The 23,203-nt window shown below is 45.7% G+C and overlaps 2 protein-coding genes across 3 annotated transcripts in view; both read right to left on the reverse strand.

The window, feature by feature from the left end:
• RAD54B (RAD54 homolog B) overlaps positions 1–23,203 on the reverse strand; it is a 177,161-nt gene that overhangs the window by 70,812 nt on the left and 83,146 nt on the right. The window lies entirely within an intron of this gene.
• On the reverse strand, positions 3,975–12,589 carry FSBP (fibrinogen silencer binding protein). Its single transcript, XM_063924114.1, has 2 exons — positions 11,656–12,589; positions 3,975–5,259 (listed from the first exon to the last, which is right to left on the reverse strand). The coding sequence occupies exons 1-2, from the start codon at positions 12,027–12,029 to the stop codon at positions 4,743–4,745; spliced, it is 891 nt and encodes a 296-aa protein (XP_063780184.1). The 5' UTR covers positions 12,030–12,589; the 3' UTR covers positions 3,975–4,742.

Here is a 23,203-nt window from a genome sequence, read left to right on the forward strand (position 1 = left end):
AGGTCGGAGCACCATGCGAACCATTTTTTTAAGTTCTCACTTTTTCCTCTGGGAGGAACACTTTCTGTGCTACAGGATCCAGTATCATCCTCAGAAAAAGGAGCCGCTGAGACTGTTCCAGGTGGGACTTCTGCAGATTGAGGATCCATCCGTGGTGAGACAGAAGTTAGATAGTGCGATCTATATGGAGCAATAGAAGCTCCCTGGAACTCGCTATTATCAGGAGATCGTCCAGGTATGGAATTACATTGACCCCCTGGACCCTGAGCTGAAACATAATTTCTGCCATTACCTTCGTGAAGACCCTCAGAGCTGTAGACAGTCCGAAGGGCAACGCCAGAAACTGGTAGTGATCGTTCAGTAGGGCAAATCTCAGATAGGCCTGATGAGGCCAAATTGGGATATGTAGGTAAGTATCCTTGATATTTGGGGACACTAGGAGTTCCTGCTGTTCCAGGCCTGCGATCACCGCTCTCCAAGATTCCATCTTGAATTTGAAAACCCTCAGGTAAGGATTTAAGGACTTCAGATTCAGAATGGGTCTCACAGACCCGTCCGGTTTTGGTACAACGAACAGACTGGAGTAGAACCCTGTCCTTGTTGTAGTAGGGGCACTGGAACAATGTCCTGGGACTGGACCAACTTGTTTATGGCCAGTAGTAGCGTACCACGCATATTTTCCAAAGCTGGTAAGCTTGATTTGAAAAATCGTTGGGGAGGAGCACCGTTGAACTCCAGCTTGTAACCCTGAGAGATAAGGTCCCTTACCCAAGCATCTTGGCAGGAACCATCCCAGATGTGGCTGCAGTGACGTAAATCGAGCTCCCACCACGAGAACCTCTCAGGGTGGGTGAGCACCGTCATGCCGAAGTCTTTGCGGAAGCAGAACTGTTGTTCTGGTCCTGAGATCCGGCAATGGCTGATTTCTCAGGTTTACCTCTGGAGCCTCTAGCTGCGTTGGAGGCCCCTCTGGCCCTAGATCGAAATCTGGAGGACCGAAAGGACTGAGTAGACGGTCCCGGGTAGGTACGTCTAGCAGGTGGAGCCCCCGAAGGGAGAAACGTGGATTTCCCAGCAGTAGCTTTGTTAATCCATGCGTCCAATTCATCTCCAAAGAGCCATTCACATGTGAAGGGAAGAGATTCCACATTACATTTGGAGTCAGCATCAGCAATCCACTGACACAGCCATAGCCGTGGTCCTAGCATTAATATTGTCAATCTCTTTAAGGGAGTCACATAGGACTCTTGCCGTGTCCTGAATGTGATTCAAGAAAGTAACAGTATTAACTAAGGTCATATCACCCGAGAGAACTTCCTTAATTTGACTAGCCCTGGAATGAATTGCATGCGTCATCCAGCAACCTGCAATGACCGGCCTTTGAGCTACACCTGCAGCAATGTAAATAGATTTCAGAGTGGTCTCAATTTTCCTATCAGCCGGGTCCTTTACCGTAAAGGAGCACGGAGCAGGGCGTACCGCCTTTTTAGTAAGGCTAGAGACTGAGACGTCTACTGCTGGAGACTCTTCCCAGAATTACCTGCCTTCAGGGGCAAAGGGGAAGGTACGCAAAAACCGTTTTGACACCTGATATTTTTTATCTGGATTCTTCCAGGCTATTTTAAATAAGTCATCCAATTCCTTGGAATCAGGAAATGTGACTGTCAGTTTGTCTTGTGGGAGGAAAAATGACTGCTGAGTATTAGCATCCTCCAGGGGGAGCTTTAACAGATCCCGAATAGCCAATATGAGGGGTTCAATACCCTGGGTAGGGGTGGAATCCCCATTTATGAGGTCCACATCATCCTGTATATCATCATCAGTATCTGATAGGAGTGCAGGTAGAGCACGTTTTTGTGCACCTATAGCAGATAGGGGGGGATGTTTAGCAGTTAGGCTAGCCACTGCTTGTTGCAGTTCCTGAGTCTTATTGGCATTTGCAGTGAGCTGAGATAACATATCAGACATCATAGTTTTGATAGCCCCCAACCAGGAGGGCTCTGGACTCTCCCCCACATTGTTATCAGCATTCTGAGATGACTGACTACACTGTTCACACGAGATTGAGTCAGATGAACTAGAGGAGAATCTAGCATTACATACACTGCATAACTTCTGTTTTACCATTGTGAAGCAGAAAAAACAGGTATACTACACGTACAACACAGCCTGATATATATTACAAGCCTGCCCTTTTGCATGTGAGAGGAGACACAGGAGAGAGGACCCCAGTGCAGCCAACGCTGCACAGCCCCAATGAGACTGTCAGTGTTTTATATATGTAAACAACAGTGAGACTATAATATGAAAAATCCCTCAGAGGGATGTAAATTGTGCACAAATATAGCGGCTCTCCTCTTCTACACCCGGTACCAGCGATCCAGGGTCTGTTGTGGAGGAGCTGTTGAGGCGGCTGCTGCTGCTATGCAGAGGAAGGCGCCAAAATGCCGCTGAGCCCGCTCTCGTGTAACTCCTCCCCCCGCCATGGCGCCCGAGCTACTGTTGAATATTTATACTGGCCATGTCTCCTTACGTTTGTAGCCTCACATAAATGCTTGGTACAACTTATATTAGCCAGTCTCACGCATGGGCTTCAGCGGGTCTCCCCCAGGAGGGACCCGAACGCCTTACCCACGCTTCAGCCGCACATTAAATCGGGGGACCCCCCCTAGTGGGGTCCCCAGCGTGTACTCACCACTGATGATCACCTTCAGGCAGCGGTTAGGGGTGTGCGGCATGCTGCAGATTGCTACAGCCAAGGCGTTATGCCCCGCTGAACAAACAGCCCCTCAGGATGGTGGTCCTGCAGCGGGGAAGCGGCTTTGCACCTCAAAAGGCCGGTGACTGTCGTCCCCCCCCCCTAACTCCCTCGGTGCAGGTATGCTGTTGCCTAATCAGAATACCGAAAGAAATAAAACGTTTAGAAGAAATTGAAGAAAAAAAACAACAACTCTGGAGCTTGCTGAGTGTGCATCCTCTCCTGAGGGCACTTTTTTCTAAACTGCCTGTAGGAGGAGGCATAGAGGGGAGGAGCCAGCACACCCAGTTGAAGAAATTTAAAGTGCACTGGCTCCTTTGGACCAGTCTAACCCCATCGTACTAATCTGTCCCCAATATCCCTTATGGATGCTAGAGAAAAACTGCAGCCCCATTGAATAGGTCGAATCACTATTAGACCTAAAAAAAAGTCAGAAACTGCAGTCTTTCTGACAAGATGGCAGTTCCGACAAGAATTTAATACACCCGTAAGGGATACATTTACTAAGGTGGGAGTTCTATTTAACATCCCGTTGCCCATAGCAACCAATCAGATTCCAGGTATTATCTTCTAGAAGTTGCTGGACAAATGAAAAGTAGAATACGATTGGTTGCTATGGGCAACAGCCCATCTTGAATAGAACTCCCATCTTAGTAAATTTACCCCTAAAACTCCCAAGCAATTAGCTGGTTCTATGGTTCTAATATAGCTACCACACTGCATAACACTGAAACAGTCTGCCCTCTGCCGTCCCCACCCACAGACCGCAGTGTTCCGTGGGTGGGAAAAGTTGCGGTTTAGTGATCACTGCTGGGGAATAGATGCCAAGTGCATGCACAGTGTGGGGAGAACTTGGGGCAGCCCAGCATCTCTGTAAGCGCTTGGCATGCCTCCTAGAGTGACGAATAGGATGCATGACACAAGACCACACCCCTTCCAAAGTGACCACACCCCCTTTTCATGAGCAAGCACGCCGAAGTGCCCCCTCTCCTGTACGGCGTCCTGCCCGCAGTTCACCTTAGAGTGAATACTAGTATAATCTCATATTTATTTGCTGCTTTTTGTATTGTTTCTTATGAGTTACTTTTTATTGTGAAAATTTTACAGTAAACTGTATTTTTAGCAGTTATGTACGCGTGCCGATACTTATATTTATTCACGGATTAGTACACTCAGCGCAGAGATTCCTTTTACATCAGAAAGACCACTCGGATACTTTGTTGCATAGATTACTTTTATTCATCTTAAATAGTCCACACAAAGCCAAGAACCATTCATAAAAGTCAAATTTTAAATATGTAAACATCCGTCCACTGCAGTATTAAAAAGAAAATAAATCTCTATATAATAGAAATAATATTGAAGAGAATTAGGTTGTTCTCTACAAGCCCATGAATGTGGGAAATCAACAAGTTAACTGTTAAATTGTATCGTGAACCCCAGCTGCAAGACTGCTGCGATCAGAACTTTAATCAAAACAAATTATATCCTTAGGTTCACGGTCTTCAAGCCATAATGCTTTCATACAGTAGCCCAAGTATATGATCTATATACAGGTTCCAAATAATCTAAGGACTCCTCGCAAATGAGAGACTGTGCTTATAATCACAGCCCTTGCAAGAATCCAGAACTCGAGTGAAAACATTGGGTACAGTATATTTACTAAAAAGTAGACATGTTTTCCATAGATACAAAATTCTAGTTATTTATTACACTCTAGAAAATTATATCTACAATCTGATTGGTTGCTATGGGCAACACATACTTTTTAAACGTTATAGTAAATCCAACCCCTTTGTGCTCTCTTCTGTAGTCGGCAAACTAACCTTGTAGAACTGGTGTTAAAAAGTGTTACCCAGCTTGCCCTTTCAATGCCGGCTCTTGCTGGGACTTGCTACGTACTGTATTACCAGCAGGAAAGCCACGGGCTGCTTATACTAACAACGCGTTAAATGCTTTTAAAAAATTAAAAAAAAAGTCAATTTTACAAATTGCTGTATTCAGGCAAGTCCCGTCGTAATTTCATTGCCTTTAATTTCTCTACTTTTATTTTGGCTTTTAACAGCTCTTCTTCCAGATGCTGTCTCCTTTTCAAACCCTCCCTTTTCTCCTTAATGTAAAGTCCATATTGCTTTTGATTGCTTAAAATGATCTGATGCTCTTTCTTCACCAACAGCAAGGTCTCTGGGTTGCAGGCGCAGGCTGACCTCATGCTCTGGCCGGTGTGGCTGAAACATTCCTCTATCCTTGGGACTGGGGACAGGGATAATCTCATATCCACAGAGGAGAGAGAAGGAGATGATGATCTCTCTAGGACGTGTTCAAACTCCTGATCTTCGGCTTCCTCCAGAGCAGCCACGGGCTGGGGAGGTATGAGCAGAGATGGAGGGGGTTTTACGTCTTCTTCTAGCTCCAGCTGCACGGTGACGGAGGCATGCTGATCTGCTAATGGTTCTGATGGGGAACAAATCACTAGTTCTGTGTTTGAATTGATCGATTCACTGCAACAACAAGAACATAAAAACAGAATTATATGTACTGTAAACACAATTTATAAAAAGTCAACATTTAATTAAAAGCAAAGGCCGCAATGTACCATCAGAATGCATGGAATCAATGGTAACGGCACTTCTCTTACCCTGCAAACCTAAAAGGTGTGCGCAATATAAGGAACTATATTGCTGTGCTGTCATTATCCGTGATGAATGGCAGATGTGCAACATGTGGATACTTACAGCACAGAAACATTGATACTTTTATCGCCCCAAACTACAATTTAGGGGTACACAATTCATCCCACAGCAATAGAGATCAGAAGTACTAGGATTCTATAAAGAGCTAGCTATTAAAGCTGCACATTGACCTAGGGTCTGCTATATGCAGCGATTCTTCTCAGCGCTTACCATCTGTAAATGGCTGTGAAGGGGATCTGTGAGCGGTAGGATCAGTAACAAGTAATTTCCCCCTTGGCTTTTGGCTGGGGCTATGAGAAAGGTCAAAGTGCCGGGAAAACAGCTGCATGGAGTGGGTTCAGTATGATTTAACGACGGACACAATACCGACGGTCGTAATACCAACAGACATTGACCTAAAGTCGAAATACAGACATTCATTATGCCGATATGTTCAAAATGCCGACAGTCAGAATACAGACATTTGAAATGCAGACATGTCAAAATACCGACATGAATTTTTCCTGGGGGGGTTGTTTGTGTCCGTGTCGACATAGGTCAACTTGGACACCGTCAAAGTGTACCGCGTCCCCTGGCATGGCTCGCAGCTGCGCTTGGCACACTATTATATTTCCCCTGCAGGTCCACTGGGATGGTAAAGTATGAACAAGTTTGTTTTTGGGCAAAAGTTCCGTAGAAACGCTTGTCAGCATTTCAAATGTCGGTATTCTGACTATAATGGCATTTTGAACATGTCGTCATAATAAATGTCGGAATTTTGACGGTCGGTCAATGGCTGTCGGGATTATGACCGTCGGTATTGTGTCCGACGGTAAATCAACTGCTACCCGCATGGGGTAACCCCACGGGCCCTGGCTAGGATGAAGAGCCACATTAGCAAAATTATATTATAGGCAGTAGTGCAGCTTAGAGCTATCCCAACACTGGCTGATACTGCTATTTGGCATACGACTTGGTTAGACACCATCTAGGGCCCATGGCCGCATCACTTCCAGTAAGGAGATTCAAAGAAAGCTTAGAGGCCAATTCAATTATGAGCGATGTGCAGTCAGAGCGCATGTGACAGCGGCATTTGACGATCACAACTTTGCACACGATAGGGGTGAGCAGGAAAATGAGCGATGTTACTTTACCACATCATGACTGCACACCGCTAGGAATGGAGTCAGCACTTACAATACACAGAGGAACACATAGGATTATTGTAAGTGTTGGCACTTAGGTGTACACTTAATTTTTTTGTCTTATTTATCAGCGGGGAGGGACGGCGTCTGCTTTGTGAAATGTCAGCTTCCATTTGGTGCCCAAAATACAGTTTAAAATGATATTGTTTACAGTCTGTTTCCAATTAAAATCTGCGCACATTGGGGGTGATTCTGATTTTGGAATAAATAAAAAGGAGTAATTTTACACCTGGGCAAAACCATGTTATTCTGCGAGTCAGAATTCACATGTATAAAGATTTAGCATTGGGAGAGGAGTGTCCAAAATCAAATCTAAACTGCAGTATACAAATAAAGCTTTCCAGCATAAGAGGGTTACATGCAAAAGAACCCAGTATTTGCCCTGCATGCAGATAACATTTGAACATTTGAAATATATTGGGCGAACGCTGGGCGGGTGTGTGATGTCAAAAGCCGTCCCTCCAACGTTAGAATCAACGCACACGAAGAGTAAGTCCAGTGCTAGTCCTGTTTTGCACACTCTGCTGCACAGGCATTCGCACTTCTGCAAAGCGAAAATACACTTCCTGGTGAGCGGCAACAAAGCGTTTGCACGGCTGCTAAAAAACGCTAGCGAGCGAACAACTCGGAATGACCCCCTTAATCCGGCCCTGGTTCCAGGTGCAAAGTTACGTGCTGTGTTTTGCTGTGCTCTGACTCAGGCCTATAACCTGGAACATCTGTAGTGTGACTACTCACTACAGTAGCCCTCCTGAGAGATTTGTCCATATGATAACCGTTGCAAACATTCCATATGTACAGTATATGTAGGCAGCATGGACCTACTGTTGTAGCATTCTTTCTATAAACAATTTTGTGCATTTCTGGGAACTAGATATTTCAGTAACAGTCATCTAGGATCTATCTGCATGGCTGACAAAGGAAGAACGGTTTAACTTTCTCCTTAGCAATTTTGTATCTGGAAAATATTCTCTAGAAACAAGAAATAAAAGATTGTGTTCCCTTGACAACCAAACATTCTTCATAGTTTGCAGTGTTTAAATCTTTTTTGCTATACGACTATGAAGCCCTTGTAATTACATGGTACAGCCCCTTTCCTAACCTACATGATTGGAATCTGAGACTTTACACCCAGCTGACTCCGCACGTAATTAATTCCAAATTACAAGTACAGGGAATTCCCGGTTTGTTTCATGATGCTTTGAATTACTGACATTGTAAATTTAACCTGGGGTTACGGTAAATGTGCCTAATGAGTTCATTCTAGGTAACCAGGAGCTCACCATCATCATCAGTGGTTGTATCACCACTATCACCAGTTTCCTTCCTGAAGGCTTGTATGAAGCCAGGCTACAAGCCAGGCCTATGGGCCAGTGACCTACAAACTGCAAAGTGACTGTACAGTATATTGCTGAGTTCACTCAGCAGCAGTGCAGGAAACGCCATTAACCGTTTAGTCGCCGCACTGAACATTAACAATTGCCGAAAGCCCCCTTGTTACTAAGCAGGTTTTCCTCCAAGTTACTTATAAAAAAAATAAAAAAATGTTTTCTCAAATGGCATGCAACTTATTCCCATTATATATCAGCATACAGACGTGTCTGCATACACTATTGCTGCAGTCGTGTCAAACATCCGTCCTCAGCACGCCAGGTACCATGTGACTCAGCTTGCAACTTTCACTGGAATGTGCATAATGTAATGCAACAAAACAGCTTCACAAGGCTGATCTGATTCATTTTATATGCGACAGTATGAATCTGTATAAAAAGTGCTGCGTCCGCAGATTTCTTTTCACCACAAGTTCCAGTGTGCTTCACAGATTCCGAATCACTTGCACACAGATATACAAGTATTGCATATCATATCAGTGCAGTCTTGCGGCATCCGATTACGATGAAGATGCACATCCCAGCAATAAATAGATGTGAATAAGACGCTACACCGCTTGGCACGGCTTACTCACGCCCGGTGTCTCTCGGCGCTAAGCGCATTCAGGCTAGATGTACGAGAACACATCTATAGCTCCTACTACACTATCAAGGTCATCGCAGCTGGCCATGGTGTGCTGCATTGCTTTCACTTTTATGTGAACAAAGTTCAGTCACTACAATACAACACACTGCTATGCCTATTGGGCCACATCCAGTCAGTAGAATCAATAGATCACTTTGCTGAGGATTGCTTAAACTTTATTCACCTACTAATGATGGTACAGCAACCCACCGTTAGCAGATGTACTACCCTAAGAGAGGATGCCTGTTCTGCTTAAAGCTGCCGTCACCGCACCTTGAGTGGCTGGATGAGACATCGATGACCTCTATAGCGAATGTGTCAAACCCACATGTGCCTTCCCTTATATGTTGTTTTGCATCAATAGTACAAAAAGATAACTGAAAACAAACTTTAAGAATCAAAAGGTAATTGTAAATGTTATTTTAGTAACAATATTCCTGAACCTTCGTATATCATCCCACCTGATTTTTCTTATCATAACAATCTGGGGCCGGATGTAATGACGCCCGGGTTCAGTGACCATGTAGGAAGCCGGCTGAACTTGGGCATTTTTTATTTTTTTTAAGGGGCAATCACTTACAAGGCATGGTTTTGCCCCATAGCATCTGAGTTCGGCCAGCATCCAGCACAGCTGTGGGACCCAGGTGTCATTACATCCAGCCCGAGTAGTAGTTTAAATGGTTTAATTGTATTTCATATACACATAGAATTTGATGGCAGATAAGAACCACTTGGCCTAGCTAGTCTGCCCTTTTTTTATTTAATGTGTGTTGGTCATGAACTCAAATTTTCCAAATACTTTTGTTTTTGTTTGATTAAAGGTAATAATGACTTCATGATAATTATCATTTGGTCTGGCTTTACCCAGCCATCTCTTCTAAGAGATATATATATATATATATATATATATATATATATATATATATATATATATATATATATATATATATATATATATATATATATATATATATATATATAATAGCCACTTCATAAATTATCCGAGGAAGTGAAAAGCCAAACGCCTGCCCCAGTGTTACTAATTTGCTCTCTCTCTTTGGTCTCTACCCAAAAGAACAGGGAAACATTACACGTCAGTCTGCTATTCAGCATCTTGGTGGGCTTTACCTTCCCGCTACAAGACTAGTATTCAAACACAAACAGGGAACTATTTTCTCTTATCAACTCATTATCAACACAAAGGGAAAAAGCCATATGCTAAGTGTGGGTATTTACAAAGCACAAAGAGGTTTCAAACACAACCAAGAAACTGTAGATTATTATTATTTAAAATAGGCTACTACAAGGGGGTGGGGGGGGTGTATCACATAGATACATCCCAGATATTTCCTGTAGTGTGGAATTAAACAATTAAACTGTGATTAGCCCGAGTAAACTGTGGCACACTAGGTTGCTGTGGAACTACAAGTCCCAACATGCTGGAACTTGTAGTTCCCCCAACAACTATAGAGCCTCACAATGCTTATAACAGGGCACTGCCCATAGTAAGCCAGCTCTAAGGCTACAAAACATCTTTCTGCCTGAGAAATCCCCTGATTATAGTTTAAAGGTCAGATTTTATATGCTGATTAAACAGAGTGGCTTTTCCCAAATTGGCAGAGATTTAAATAAATGACAAAAAGGTATTACTGCTGATTTGTAATATAAAAGCCACTAATTGTAAGACTGCAAATCTCAGTGTCCTATTCATGCATCAACAAATCAATGATTCTAGCGTTAATACAATAACTTAACATTGATGTGACACAGCAAAATGAATCACAATGGCATCTGTGAAGCCTAGTGTGTCACAAAGCCACAAGGTACAAGAACCGCGGATATAAGCAATGTCTCTTGTATTGAATTTTGCATAACAACTAGAAAGACGTCACCTATAGGATCAATGCTAGGAGGGCACGGGGACCATCCTGTAGTACAGTTTGAAGTAGAAACTAGCCCAGGAGAAAAGGGTTTGGCAGCCTTGGCCAGCTTTATATACTAGGACTGGAATTTCAGGTTTGGATTGGCATGTGGGAGCATAATAGTCTGCAGTCTTGCAAGAGATTTGCCACACTATCTCCTGCTTTCATTGTGCCGAATGAGGCTTTTCTAAATCTACATCCCATTTTAACCTCTTCTGCTCACCTAAATACTTTAAGCCTGGCCTGTTTTACAGAGGAAATACAAGATGCTCTCTTGTTTGGTTACAAAATGCAAAGGACACACGTACGTTAAAAACCATACAATGTTCTGGGTTTGGCAGAGTGGCAGCAACAAAACACTGCTGAAAACATAAAAAGCAACTTATTTAATACAGTAAAAAAATAAATAAATAAAAAACAGTAATTAACAGACTGAAATATCCCAGCAAGAAGCATGGGGCTAAAACCTGTAATACACAAAGCAACCTATCACTGAGTACAGTAAAAAAAAGGATGTTCTGCACATGTACTGCTACAGTAAAGCACAGCAGGGTCGGGTCATTAGAACAAAAACCTGAGAGGGTGATACAAGATTTGTTTCACAGCTGTAATAAAGGAGTCTTCATTTAAAGAGTAACTCCCTATATATACGGTACGCAACAGAAACTCTTTCCAGAGCCAGCAGAAGTGCATACAATAGCAATTAACACTGGAAAAGCCTAACTTATCAGCACACGGGGCTTATCTGTGGGCAGTGGAACGGTTAACAGACTGTAATCTGAGATTTCACAAAGCCAGCATGTCAGGTCATAAAGGTATTAGCTACATAACATGTAAAAACAGATTTCTGTTAGTCTCGCCTCCCAGTTATTACATTACAGTGCGAATTCTATGGCGAGCACGTCTGCAGTAACTTTTATGTTCGGCTTGCACCTATAACATGTAAATGGTTTTATTGCTGGAGACAAAACTGCACAGCAGCGAGCACACTGTTGAGCTATAATGCTACAGTATATACAGTACATTAGAGCAGAGCATGTAACTTGCAAAGCCATACAGATCAATAATGCAATAGGGCTTACCTTGACAAACCATTGAGGTCTCTTCCAAAGCACACGTTGCCAAACTGAGGAATGATCTCTACCAGTTTCTTGGTGGCCTCCGACACTTTGCTCTGATAGTCCGCCTGGTCGGTCTTGCACTGGAGCAGCTCCTGCTTGCCGTACTCCTTCAGGCGCTTGTAGAGAGTGCGCAGCCCCTGCGCGGTCCGCGGAGGCCGTCCTGACCCCATGGTGTTGTACTTTTCCGCGATGATCTCCCAGCAGTTGTTCTTCTCAATGATCACAGAGTGTTTGTTGGTGTGCTCCTCTAACACGCCTATGTAGGGCTTCACCAGCTTCAGCAGATCAAGCTTTTCAAATACTGTGAAATTAGACGAGCGAGCCTTCCCCACCATTTTCAGGCCTCCTCTTACTAGCAAACAGTTCCTGAAACCACAATTCAGCCTTGAGCTCTGCACAGCTCTTTCCCCCACAGACACACACACAGAGAGGAAGGAAAAAAAAATCAGGCTTAACTAGGTTAGTCTCGCTTAGGCCTACGCCTACTGGGGAGGGTTTATTAAAATTCCTTCAGCTTAATCTGCCACAGGTTCAGGAAATCTGTTTAAGACAGGCCTGACCTACATAATAGCTCTTGAAGAATGCTGAAAGATACCGGCAGGATCAATGGCAAACACACATTGTAACGTTTAGGGAGGGTAAAGAAACATAACCCACACTCAGTGTCTAAAATCTGGGCACAAAGATCAGCAGTGCTTTAACCAGCCGAATCCTACGTGGACATTGTTCTGTGCTTAGAAGAAGCTAGCACTAATCTGTCAGCCTTTATTAACTCCCAACTAAAAGATCCAGGTACGTGTAAGGTTTGAGAGAGACAAAAACAGAAATATTAAAAAGGTAAGAGTGTGACGTGCGTAGGAGAGCCCCTGCCGGAGCCCCAATCAGCCTCTGTTCAGACTTGCGGCATTTGCATAATGCTGGTCCTGCTGTCAATCAGGAGCTGTGCTTCCCCTAGCTTGTTAGGTTACACCCAAGGCTCAAACTCCACAGCAAGCTGAGCCTCGCCTGCATGTCACATTCTGCTGAGCCTGGAGGATTATGGCGGAGGGGACAGTTCTGCTGCTCGCTCCTCTGCACCATGCCCAGTACAAAGGAGGCAACCAGCTATGGTGCAAACAACTACAGCAGAGCCTTATAGTAAACTGTATAATTGTGTGTAGTGCCCAGCTCAGGCGCTGCCTGAGAGGTGCTAACTTTAACCCCTGCTGTGCTGGAGAGGTCAACACATCTGGGATTAGTGATTGTGCAGTATAAAAGGTGGCTAATTAATTTGCTGCATCCTAGTGTAAATTGAGCCTTCACAACACTTAGTCATTAGTGTAGTGTTACAAGAGAAAGGCAAATGCTGCAATCTATCTGGGAATGCAACAGTAGCTTCATTTACATCTCAGCAATAGCCCAAAACACAACATTTATGCTTATTTCATGCTGCGCAGACTGGTAGAAAAAGTTATAAACTCAAGTTTAAATCTGTTTGTTACATACAGAAACCACGAGTCAATAATATCTTAGTCAATTGTCTAATTAATTTATTTCCCCCTTAACTGGCTATTTTTTCCCCCTAAGGAACGTTCAGAAATTGTCAAAAAAAAATTTTTTATCATTGAATTAGGTCAAGAACATATATTTAGAACTTATTCAAAACTATTTAAAAATAAATAAAACAAATGTATATTTTAACATTTGTAAAACATTTGATCATCATCAGAACATCGGAAACATTGGTATCATCGCAACTTTGAGTTTCCCAGCCACCAGGTACACACTAGGGGGGTTAATTTATGTTGGCTGCTAATGTCTGCAGCTACTGGGTGGGGGGTCCTGATGTGTGGACCCATCAGCAGTGATCGGCGGCACAGAGGGGAGGGTACCAGGAAAAAGAGTGGCCAGGAGGTCCTTCTGAGAGTGGCAGCTGCGGGAAGATTTTCTTCCAGCAGCTGCACAGTGGGCTTTCTGGCTGGTGGCAATACTTGCAACCAGATCTGAAGTGAGCTACAATCTTGACCGAGGAAACGCAGTGGATGTGGTCTATTTAGATTTTGCGAAACCCTTCGATACAGTGCCTCAAAGGAGGCTGATTATCAAATGAAAGGAACTTGGCCTAGGAAAAACTATTTGTACTTGGGTAAGTAATTGGCTGGATAACAAGGAACAGCGAGTGGTAGTTAGTGGGATGTTCTCCAACTGGGCATAAGTATTCAGTGTAATACCGCAAGGGTCCATACTTGGGCCACGACTGTTCAACATATTTATTAGTGACCTAGGAATAGGTCTGGAAAGCCCAGTGTCAATTTTTGCAGATGATACTATGTATGGTAATTAATTCGGAAATAGATGTTGAGTCTCTACAAAACAACTTATTTAAACTGGAATTTTGGGCATCTAAATGGAGAATGAGGTTCAATATAGAAAAATGTAAAGTTCTGCACTTTGGGACAAAAAAATAAACAACAATACAAATTAAGTGGGGAAAATTAGGGGAAACGGTAGTTGAAAAAGATTTGGGGGTGCTCACTGATAATAGGCTTATTAATAGGCTTAGTAGCAGTACCCAATGTTAAAGTGCAGCAAAAGTGTTAACATACATAAAACAGGGAATTGAGACAAGGAACGAGAATGTAATCCTGCCACTGTACAAATCATTGGTACGGCCGCATATGGAATATACAGTTCTGGGCACCGCATTGAAAAAAAGATATCTTGGAACTCGAAAGAGTTTAGAGGAGAGCTTCAAAATTGGTTAAGGAGTTAGAGGCACTGGGTTTTACAAGGAAAGGCTTACTAGGTTGCATACATTTACACTAGAATAGAGGCGCCCAAGAGGAGACATTATTAATATCTTCAAATATATAAAGGGACATTACAAGGAGCTATCTGCACAGGACACGTGGTTACCCTCTGAGGCTAGGAGAGAAACTTTCGTACCCAACGAAGGAAAGGGTTCATCACAGTTAGGGCCGTAAGGATTTGGAACTCTCTGCCAGAGAAGGTAGTAATGGTGGAATCTGCAAAAGAAGAGTTATGGTAGACTTACCATTGTTAACTCTCTTTTTGTGAGGTACATTGGATTCCACAGGGAAACATCGGGGTTGTAGAATGTATATTGACCCAGAGGCACCAACAGGCTACAGCTTTAGGCTGTCCCAGGATGCATTGGGGCATCCTCTATAACCCCGCCTCCAAGCACTGTGAGCTCAGTTTCGTTAGCCAGTCCAATGCAGGAGAAGGTAAGAGAGAAGGTAGATGTTAGTCACATAGAACCACGTTCTCACGACAGGAGAAGGGACCAGCGGCTAATGCCATACAAACCCACAGAAGCTAGGTGCGTCAGGGTGGGCGCCCTGTTAAACCCAATGTACCTCGCAGAAAGAGAGTTAACAATGCTAAGTCTACCATAACTCTCCTTTTCTGCAGCAGGTTACAATGGTTTCCACAGGGAAACATAGGGGATGTCCTGCAGCAGTTCCTCAAGGGAGGGGACGCGCCTTAGCGGGAATGAGAACCCGGCGTCCAAAAAAAGCATCCTGGGAGGCGGAAGTATCAAAGGCATAGAACCTAATAAACTTGTTTACAGAGGACCACGTAGCCGCCTTGCACCATTGTTCTGCGGACGCGTCACGGCGGGCCGCCCAAGAAGGTCCAACCGACCGAGTAGAATGGGCATTGCAGGAGCTGGGAGACCAGCCTGCGCATAAGCTTGTGCAATCACCATTCTAATCCACCTGGCCAAGGTTTGCTTATTCACAGGCCACCCACTTTTGTGAAAACCAAACAGGACAAAAAGGGAATCTGACCTCCTGATAGAGGCAGTCCTCTCCACATATATACTTTCCGTATATATGTGGAGAGGACTGCCTCTATCAGGAGGTCAGATTCCCACATCCAAAGACCGTCTTTGGAGGACAAATCAAAAGAGATAAAGGCCGAAACCACAATCTCTTGATTAAGGTGAAAAGATGACACCGCCTTAGGTAAATAACCCGAGCGAGTTCTAAGAACTTCCTGGTCACGATGAAATATTAGAAAGGGTGGATAACAGGACAATGCGCCTAAGTCTGACACCCTTCTAACAGAAGCAATAGCAGGTAAAAACCTAGCAATTTAAGGTCCACCATCTAAAGAGGTTCAAAAGGAGACTCTTGCAGGGCATTCAGGACAACAGACAGATCCCATGGAGCCACAGGAGGGACAGAGGCTGAATCCTTAAGATACCCTGAGTGAACGTATGAACGTCAGGTATAGACACAATTTTTCTCTGAAACCATACCGACAAGGCAGATGTGTGAACCTTGAGGAAGGCCAGACGAAGGCTTAAGTCCAGGCCTCTTTGCAGGAAAGCAAGACTTCTGGAAGTTCTGAATCTGTATGCGCCATAATTCTTATCGGCACACCAGGAGAAGTAAGGATTCCAGACCCTGTAATAAATCCGAGCAGATGCCGGTTTGCGGGCTTTAAACATAGTTTGGATGACCACCTCAGAGAATCCTTTGGCCCTCAGGAGTGATGCTTCAAGAGCCATGCCATCAAAGCCAGCCTGGGTAGATCCCGATAAAGGCAATGGCTGTGTACGAGGAGGTCTGGGCGCTGAGGAAGTAGAAGAGGATGCTCTGTCAATAGACCCTGCAGGTCTGAGAAACAATGCCATCTGGGCCACGCTGGAGCGACTAGAAGTAGAAATCCTCCTTCTTGTTTGAACTTCCGCAGGACCCTGGGCAGAAGTAACACTGGAGGGAACACGTAGGGCAGCAGAAAAATACATGGAATTGCCAGTGCATTCACGAACGCTGCTTGAGGATTCCTGGTCCTTGATCCAAAGACCGGAACCTTGTGATTGTGTCGAGACGACATCAGGTCTACGTCTGGTAGGCCCTCTTGTCCACTAGGAGTTGAAAGACTTCTCGATGAAGACTCCACTGTCCTTTGGCGACAGAGGAAGTCCGCTTCCCAGTTTAGGACGCTCAGAATGAACACTGCCGATATTGCTGGCAGATGGCGTTCTGCCCAACAAAGGATTTTTGACTCTTCCATCATAGCCATGCGGCTTAGAGTGCCGCCTTGATGGTTTATGTATGCCACCGTAGTGGCATTGTCTGACCGTACTTGAACCGGTCTGTTCTGTGCCAGAGGCAGGGCGAGAGCCAATACATTGAACACCGCCTGCAACTCCAGAATGTTTATTGGGAGGAGGTACTCCTCCTTGGTCCAGCGACCATGAAAAGACCTCACCTCACCCCATCCCCTCAGACTGGCGTCCGTTGGCAGCAGGGCCCAGTCGGGGATTCAGAAGGGATGGCCCCTGCTCAATTGCTGGTCCTGTAGCCACCAGGACAGCGACAGACGAACCTCTGGAGTCAAAGTGATCATGTGAAATCTGATTCAATGAGGTAGGCCGTCCCACTTTGAAAGGATTAACCACTGCAGAGGGAGAGAATGAAATTGAGCGTACTCTACCATGTCGAATGCCGACACCATCAGGCCAAGTACTTGCATCGCAGAGTGTATCGACACTCTGGGGCGACAAAGGAAGCATCTTATCCTGTCTTGAAGTCTCAGGACTTTTTCTGGAGACAGAAACAGTCATTGACTGTGTGTGTCCAGGAGGGCCCCCAGGTGCACCATGCTCTGAGCTGGGACCAGCGTGGATTTCTTCCAATTGATGAGCCACCCGTGAGCTTGTAGGAAGCTTACCATGTTAAGTGATTTGATGTTGAGTATAGGCCGGAAAGACCCATTAGGTTTCGGAACCCAATGAGGGTCGAGTAGTAACTTCTGCCTCTCTGTGCCAGAATAACCAGCACTACCACTCCTGTATTCAGGATAGAACTCACAACCTTTTGCAGAGCTTGCGCCTTTAAAAGATCCGAAGGAATAACCGTGGTGCAAAACTATTGAGAGGGACGTCTCTTGAAGGAAACTGCGTATCCGTGAGAGACAACTTCTCGCACCCATTCGTCTGAAGTGGTCATAAACCAGAACTGGGTGAACTGCAGAAGTTGGCCTCCCACCCTGGGGTCCCTCAAGGGGAGGCCCCGCCCAGGACTACTTTGCCTTGAGCTTAGTGGTTTTGGGAGCACGAGATGGTCTTGGGTATGCCTGACCTTTTGCTTTCCCTTGAGGCCGAAAGGAACGAAAAGTGGTACCTTTAACCTTCTGTGCAGAAGGATTAGTATTTGGAAGAAAGGCAGTCTTACCAGCCGCCAATACAGACACAATTTTATTTAAGTCTTCCCCAAACAAAATGTCTCCCCCAAAGGGGAGTATCGCCAAGGACTTTTTGGAGTCTATGTCCACCTTCCATGACCTCAACAACTGAATACGGCGAGCCAGGACAGACGTAGTCGACCCATTGGCTGCCAACACACCCGCCTCAGAGGACGCCTCCAGAATGTAATAGGCGGCGGTTGTAATGTGAGACAGGAATTGTCTGGCATTGTCAGATATATCCTCGAGCAGCTCTTTCTCTAATGACTGAACCCATGCTTCAATTCCTTTTGCAGCCCAAGAGGCCGCAATAGTGGGTCTATGTACAGCTGCAAGGGAGTAAACCGATTTCAGGCAACCCTCCACACGCTTATCTGTCGGTTCCTTCAGTGAAGTGACAGTGGTGACAGGAAGAGTGGATGACATCACTAGGCGGGTGACCTGAGAATCCACCAGCGGTGAATTTTTCCACTTGTTACATAACTCAGGGAGAGGATAGCAAGCCAAGGCCCAATGCTGGACTTCCACCCCGGGTACTGTGAGCCTTATTAAATGGGGTGTTAGTACACCTGACCTGTACTCAATACGAACCGGTGGTCTAGTGGGGTCCCTGCTCGGTGACTGTGTCCAAGCCAGCACCGCGACCTGTCTCCCTAGGTCGCGGACGGAATGCGATTTAATGGCAGGTCCCATCTGGGGGACCCTCTTACCTCCTCCCCGTAGCAGCCACGCGAACCAGGAGAGCGACTGCGACCGTGTGCCTAAAGCCAGAGCGTCTCCGCCGCAAGTACCTGGGAACTGAGCCAGTGGGAGTATGCAGCGCCGCTTGGGAGGTGATGAAGCTGCAGTGCTGAAGTGTCACTATGACATACAGCGCTGACAGCCCAGTTTTGAAGAAAAAGCTTTTTCAGGGCTGCCCAGTGCAGCCCACCTGTTAAATGACCTGCTACTGCTGCAGACACCAACTGAAACTGAGCTCACAGTGCCTGGAGGCTGGGTTATAGAGGAGGCCCCAATGCATCCTGGGACAGCCTAAAGCTTTAGCCTGTTGGTGCCTCTGGATCAAGATCCACTCTACACCCCGATGTTTCCCTGTGGAAACCAATGTAACCTGCTGCAGAAATATATTTAAAATGGTTTAGATACATTTTTAACTGATAAAGATATCCAAGGATATAGCATTTAAAATAATTATATTTCAGGAAGAGCACAAATTATTAATTAGCCTTAAAACATTACTTCAGCTGGGACATTATAGTAACTTTAGCTAAATACAGGATAGTGTAAGAAATATAATACAGGTTGAACTTTATGGGCAATTTGTCTTTTTTTCAACCTCATTAACTATGTTACTATGATAACGTACAGCCTGGTTGGTTGCAAAAGATGCGACCACACCAGGCTGGAGGTTAATTGACTTCTTTTCATTGCTTTCAGTAGCATTCTATGGCAGCTTGTCAGCGTACATCACACCAACAACGCACATTTCCCTGCAGATCTTTATAGGGTGCAAGGGAAAACTGGAAATGACGGTGGCTGCGAGGTGCCAGATTTCGGACCATTTCTCTGACACTTTGAGGCCACTGCTCCTAACGTATATGCTCTCTAGACCTAATTAAGATTTGTACGCAAACCTGATTATTTACATACAAATATGATGGTGTAGGGTTTGCGCAGGCGCAAGACCCGTTCTGTGCAGGTGCAGAATGGAAAATGCTGCAGCATTTGGGGGAACAGAGCAGGGGCGTTTTGAAGGCATGACAGGTCCAGGGTCTGCGTTGTCGGATGCACAATACTGGACCCAGGTGTCACTTTTAAAAATTGGGGTCCTACCTGTCCTTTTCTGGGTCCCATCGGAATGAAGGTTTTTATTAATCTGATCATAAAAATATTGAAAAACACAGACTTGATTTGGACACTACAAAGTGTTGAAAGGGGGAGGATGGGGTGACGATGCTGCTGGGCTGTGTACATAGCATACAGGACACTGCACCAGAGCTGTACCTAGACATTTTGGCGCCCTAAGGCAGAAAGCGAATTGGTGCTCCCCTTCGTACATTCCAAAGCATGGACAGTGCGCGCCTAAGGGGCGCAGCAAAAATGTAGGGCCGTTGCTTCGTGGGGAAGGCCACATAACAGAGGCTATTCACATTACACCACACAGTAGTGCAGCTTATACACACTGCGCCAGGCCGAGCACGTTACACAAATTGCCCCAGGCCGAGCACGTTACACAAATTGCGCCAGGCCGAGCACGTTATACTCTTTGCGCCAGGCCGAGCACGTTATACTCTTTGCGCCAGGCAGAGCACGTTATACTCTTTGCGCCAGGCAGAGCACGCTATACTCTTTGCGCCAGGCAGAGCACGCTATACTCTTTGCGCCAGGCAGAGCACGCTATACTCTTTGCACCAGGTGGAGCACCGAGCAACACTGCAGTAACCTCCTCAGACCTCCGTCGTCGTCTTCCCCCAGACAGCGTCGTGGAAACCCCCTACAGCAAGCCCATCCACCACCCTACACAGAGCCTGCTGCAGCCCGGGCACACATGCCGCTGGGGGAACAGACACCGGGCTGGGGGCACAGGGCAGATGCGGAGCGGCACTCACCGTTGTGGAGGACAACGCTGTGCCGGGTGAGTGGGGCCAGTCTCTTGGTGCTGGTGGCGGAGACAGGGTCAGCGAGCAACAGGGAGGAGGTGGAGCAGTGCCGGGTGAGCGAGGCCAGTCTGCCAGCGCTGCAGCACAGATTCATGGTGCTGGCAGTGGAGCCGAGCCCAGCCCAGGTCAGAGCCGCGGTGAGGGGGATTCAAACCATGCCTGATTGGCGGGAGACACCGCAGGCTATGATTGGCTGCTCCTCCCTGCTGCACGCTGACCCAGTCTCCGCCGCCGCTGCAGGAGGTGATTGGCTGAGGAAACAGCCAGTCACCTCCTGTGTCCTCCGACTGGCTAGCATGATGCCGCACACAGATCCAGATGAGCGCGTCCTGTGGGACCCGCTCATCTTCTAAAACGTGAGTCCCAGGAAGCCGTTTCTGGGTAAAATACGCGCCATCAGGTCCTATGAGCGTCTTCAAGTCCTTTCTTTGCAGATAATGCACAGTTAAAATCCAAAACACAACATTACATTGCAGAAAAGAAAATACCAAAATGCCATTATTGGGTTGTGAATACCGACTCTCTTGTAACACAGAGAACCTTGCTGCTTCTAGCAGTGCCTAAACCAATAGCTAGTGCAGGGCCAGATTATCAAAGGGGTGGATGGGTCTATAGCTCCGGGACTAAACATGAAAATAGTCCCATCATCATCACAGTATGGGGCTGCTAGTGTAGTGGGTGTACACACCCACACAGCATAAGCCACACCCAAATTACTGGTCACAGCTCCTCTGCTACTCATAATAGGCCCTTGAACGTTTTCAGCCTTAGGCCCACGTGGCACTTTATCCAGCTCGGAGCTAGAGCATATATTTGTCCACATCCTTAAAAGTCGTATCCAGGCATGCAGTATATAGACAAATGCACATCTAGCACTGCAGAAACATAATGTAGCTGAGCAGTGGATCTGGAGAAAACCTAGTAGAAGTGAATGTAGGGAGTGGCTTTAAAGTGGTAGTAAGCAGGACTTGGCGTGACATTTGTACTCTTTCCACCTGGAAAAGGTTACATTACATACAGCACTTTACAAATGCAGTTCCAAGAACTGGACTGCAGGGGCACTCTTGATAAAGTACGAGGAGACAGTTGTATTTACAATAAAGAAATGCACTAACCACCCACATATCCAGCGGATCAGAATTTACTTTTATACTGTGCACAAAACAGCAGCTCCATGTGACTCCTTAAAGAAGTTAGCCCAAAAGATATATAAGCCATGCTCAGAATTATGCTGATGCCACTCACATTAGCACCAAGTCCTTCAACTGTAAACGGTTATGAGGAGAGGCATCTACAGATCATCCCCCTATACAGCGTTACAGGTCCCCACAGTACAGGGCCAGTGGTCACTTCTACTGGTACAGGGCCACTGATCCTTATTGCATTTTCCCGACGTTCGGGGACTACGCACAAGCAGAACGGGTCCTGCGATCTCTTCGCTAAAATGTGAACACCTCTGTCTCAATGACCGGCAGAGGCATTCACAGCGAGGGACGGGGGCAGGCAGCGTTCAGAAAAACGGTGGCGTGATACCCCCGTATTCTGGGAGTGGTGAGGCCAAGGACTGCGTCGCGAGACGCAGTTTCCTTGGCCCCGCAAACCGTACTGTGACGGGAAGACTGAATAAGCGGAAGCAGTTGAACATCTCTGCACAGAAACAATATACCGTAAATCATCCAATTCTAAATCTCTCTGCACATGTTACATCTGCTCCACCCGCAGTGCAGCATGGATTTGCCCAGTTGTGTGCTTTTTTTTGCAAAGCTATCAAACCTGAATCAGGCCCTAAGTCAGTTATATTCTGTAGGGGTATGGTTTATTGGGTAGATATGGAATAGGTTGACAGTCAATAGGTCGACCCCATATGGTTGACAGGAAATCGGTAAACAGGATGAATAAGTCGACACTAAAAGGCACACCGTAGAAAAGGTCGACATGTACAAAAAGTCGACATGGAAATGGTCGACACATTTTTGTGTTGTTTTTGGGTGAAATTTTGTATGTTAAAGAACATCTCACCCCAATTAGTGTACCGCTGCGCTCGCCACAGTTTGGGCAAGGTGCCTCACCCCGCTTCGCTCAGGACATCTTGCTATTCCCAATCCTAGTCCACGTGGATGGTAAAAACGAGTTTTATGGTAAGAACTTACCTTTGTTAAAACTCTTTCTGCGAGGTACACTGGGCTCCACAAGGATAGACATAGGGGTGTAGAGTAGGATCTTGATCCGAGGCACCAACAGGCTGAAAAGCTTTGACTGTTCCCAGAATGCATAGCGCCGCCTCCTCTATAACCCCGCCTCCCTGCACAGGAGCTCAGTTTTTAGTTAACCAGTCCAATGCAGTAGCAGGAAAAGAGAGACGACAACGGTAAGTAGCCACATACACCACACTCTCACGACAGGAGAAGTGTCAGCGGCTAATGCCATACCAACCCAAAGAAGCTAAGTGCGTCAGGGTGGGCGCCTTGTGGAGCCCAGTGTACCTCGCAGAAAGAGTTTTAACAAAGGTAAGTTCTTACCATAAAACTCGTTTTCTGCTGCTGGGTACACTGGGATCCACAAGGATAGACATAGCAAGCAGTTCCTTATGGGAGGGGATGCACTGTAGCGGGCACAAGAACCCTGCGTCCAAAGGAAGCATCCTGGGA

The sequence above is a fragment of the Pseudophryne corroboree genome, chromosome 5, assembly GCF_028390025.1.
Source record: "Pseudophryne corroboree isolate aPseCor3 chromosome 5, aPseCor3.hap2, whole genome shotgun sequence".
Taxonomy (NCBI): Eukaryota; Metazoa; Chordata; class Amphibia; order Anura; family Myobatrachidae; genus Pseudophryne; species Pseudophryne corroboree.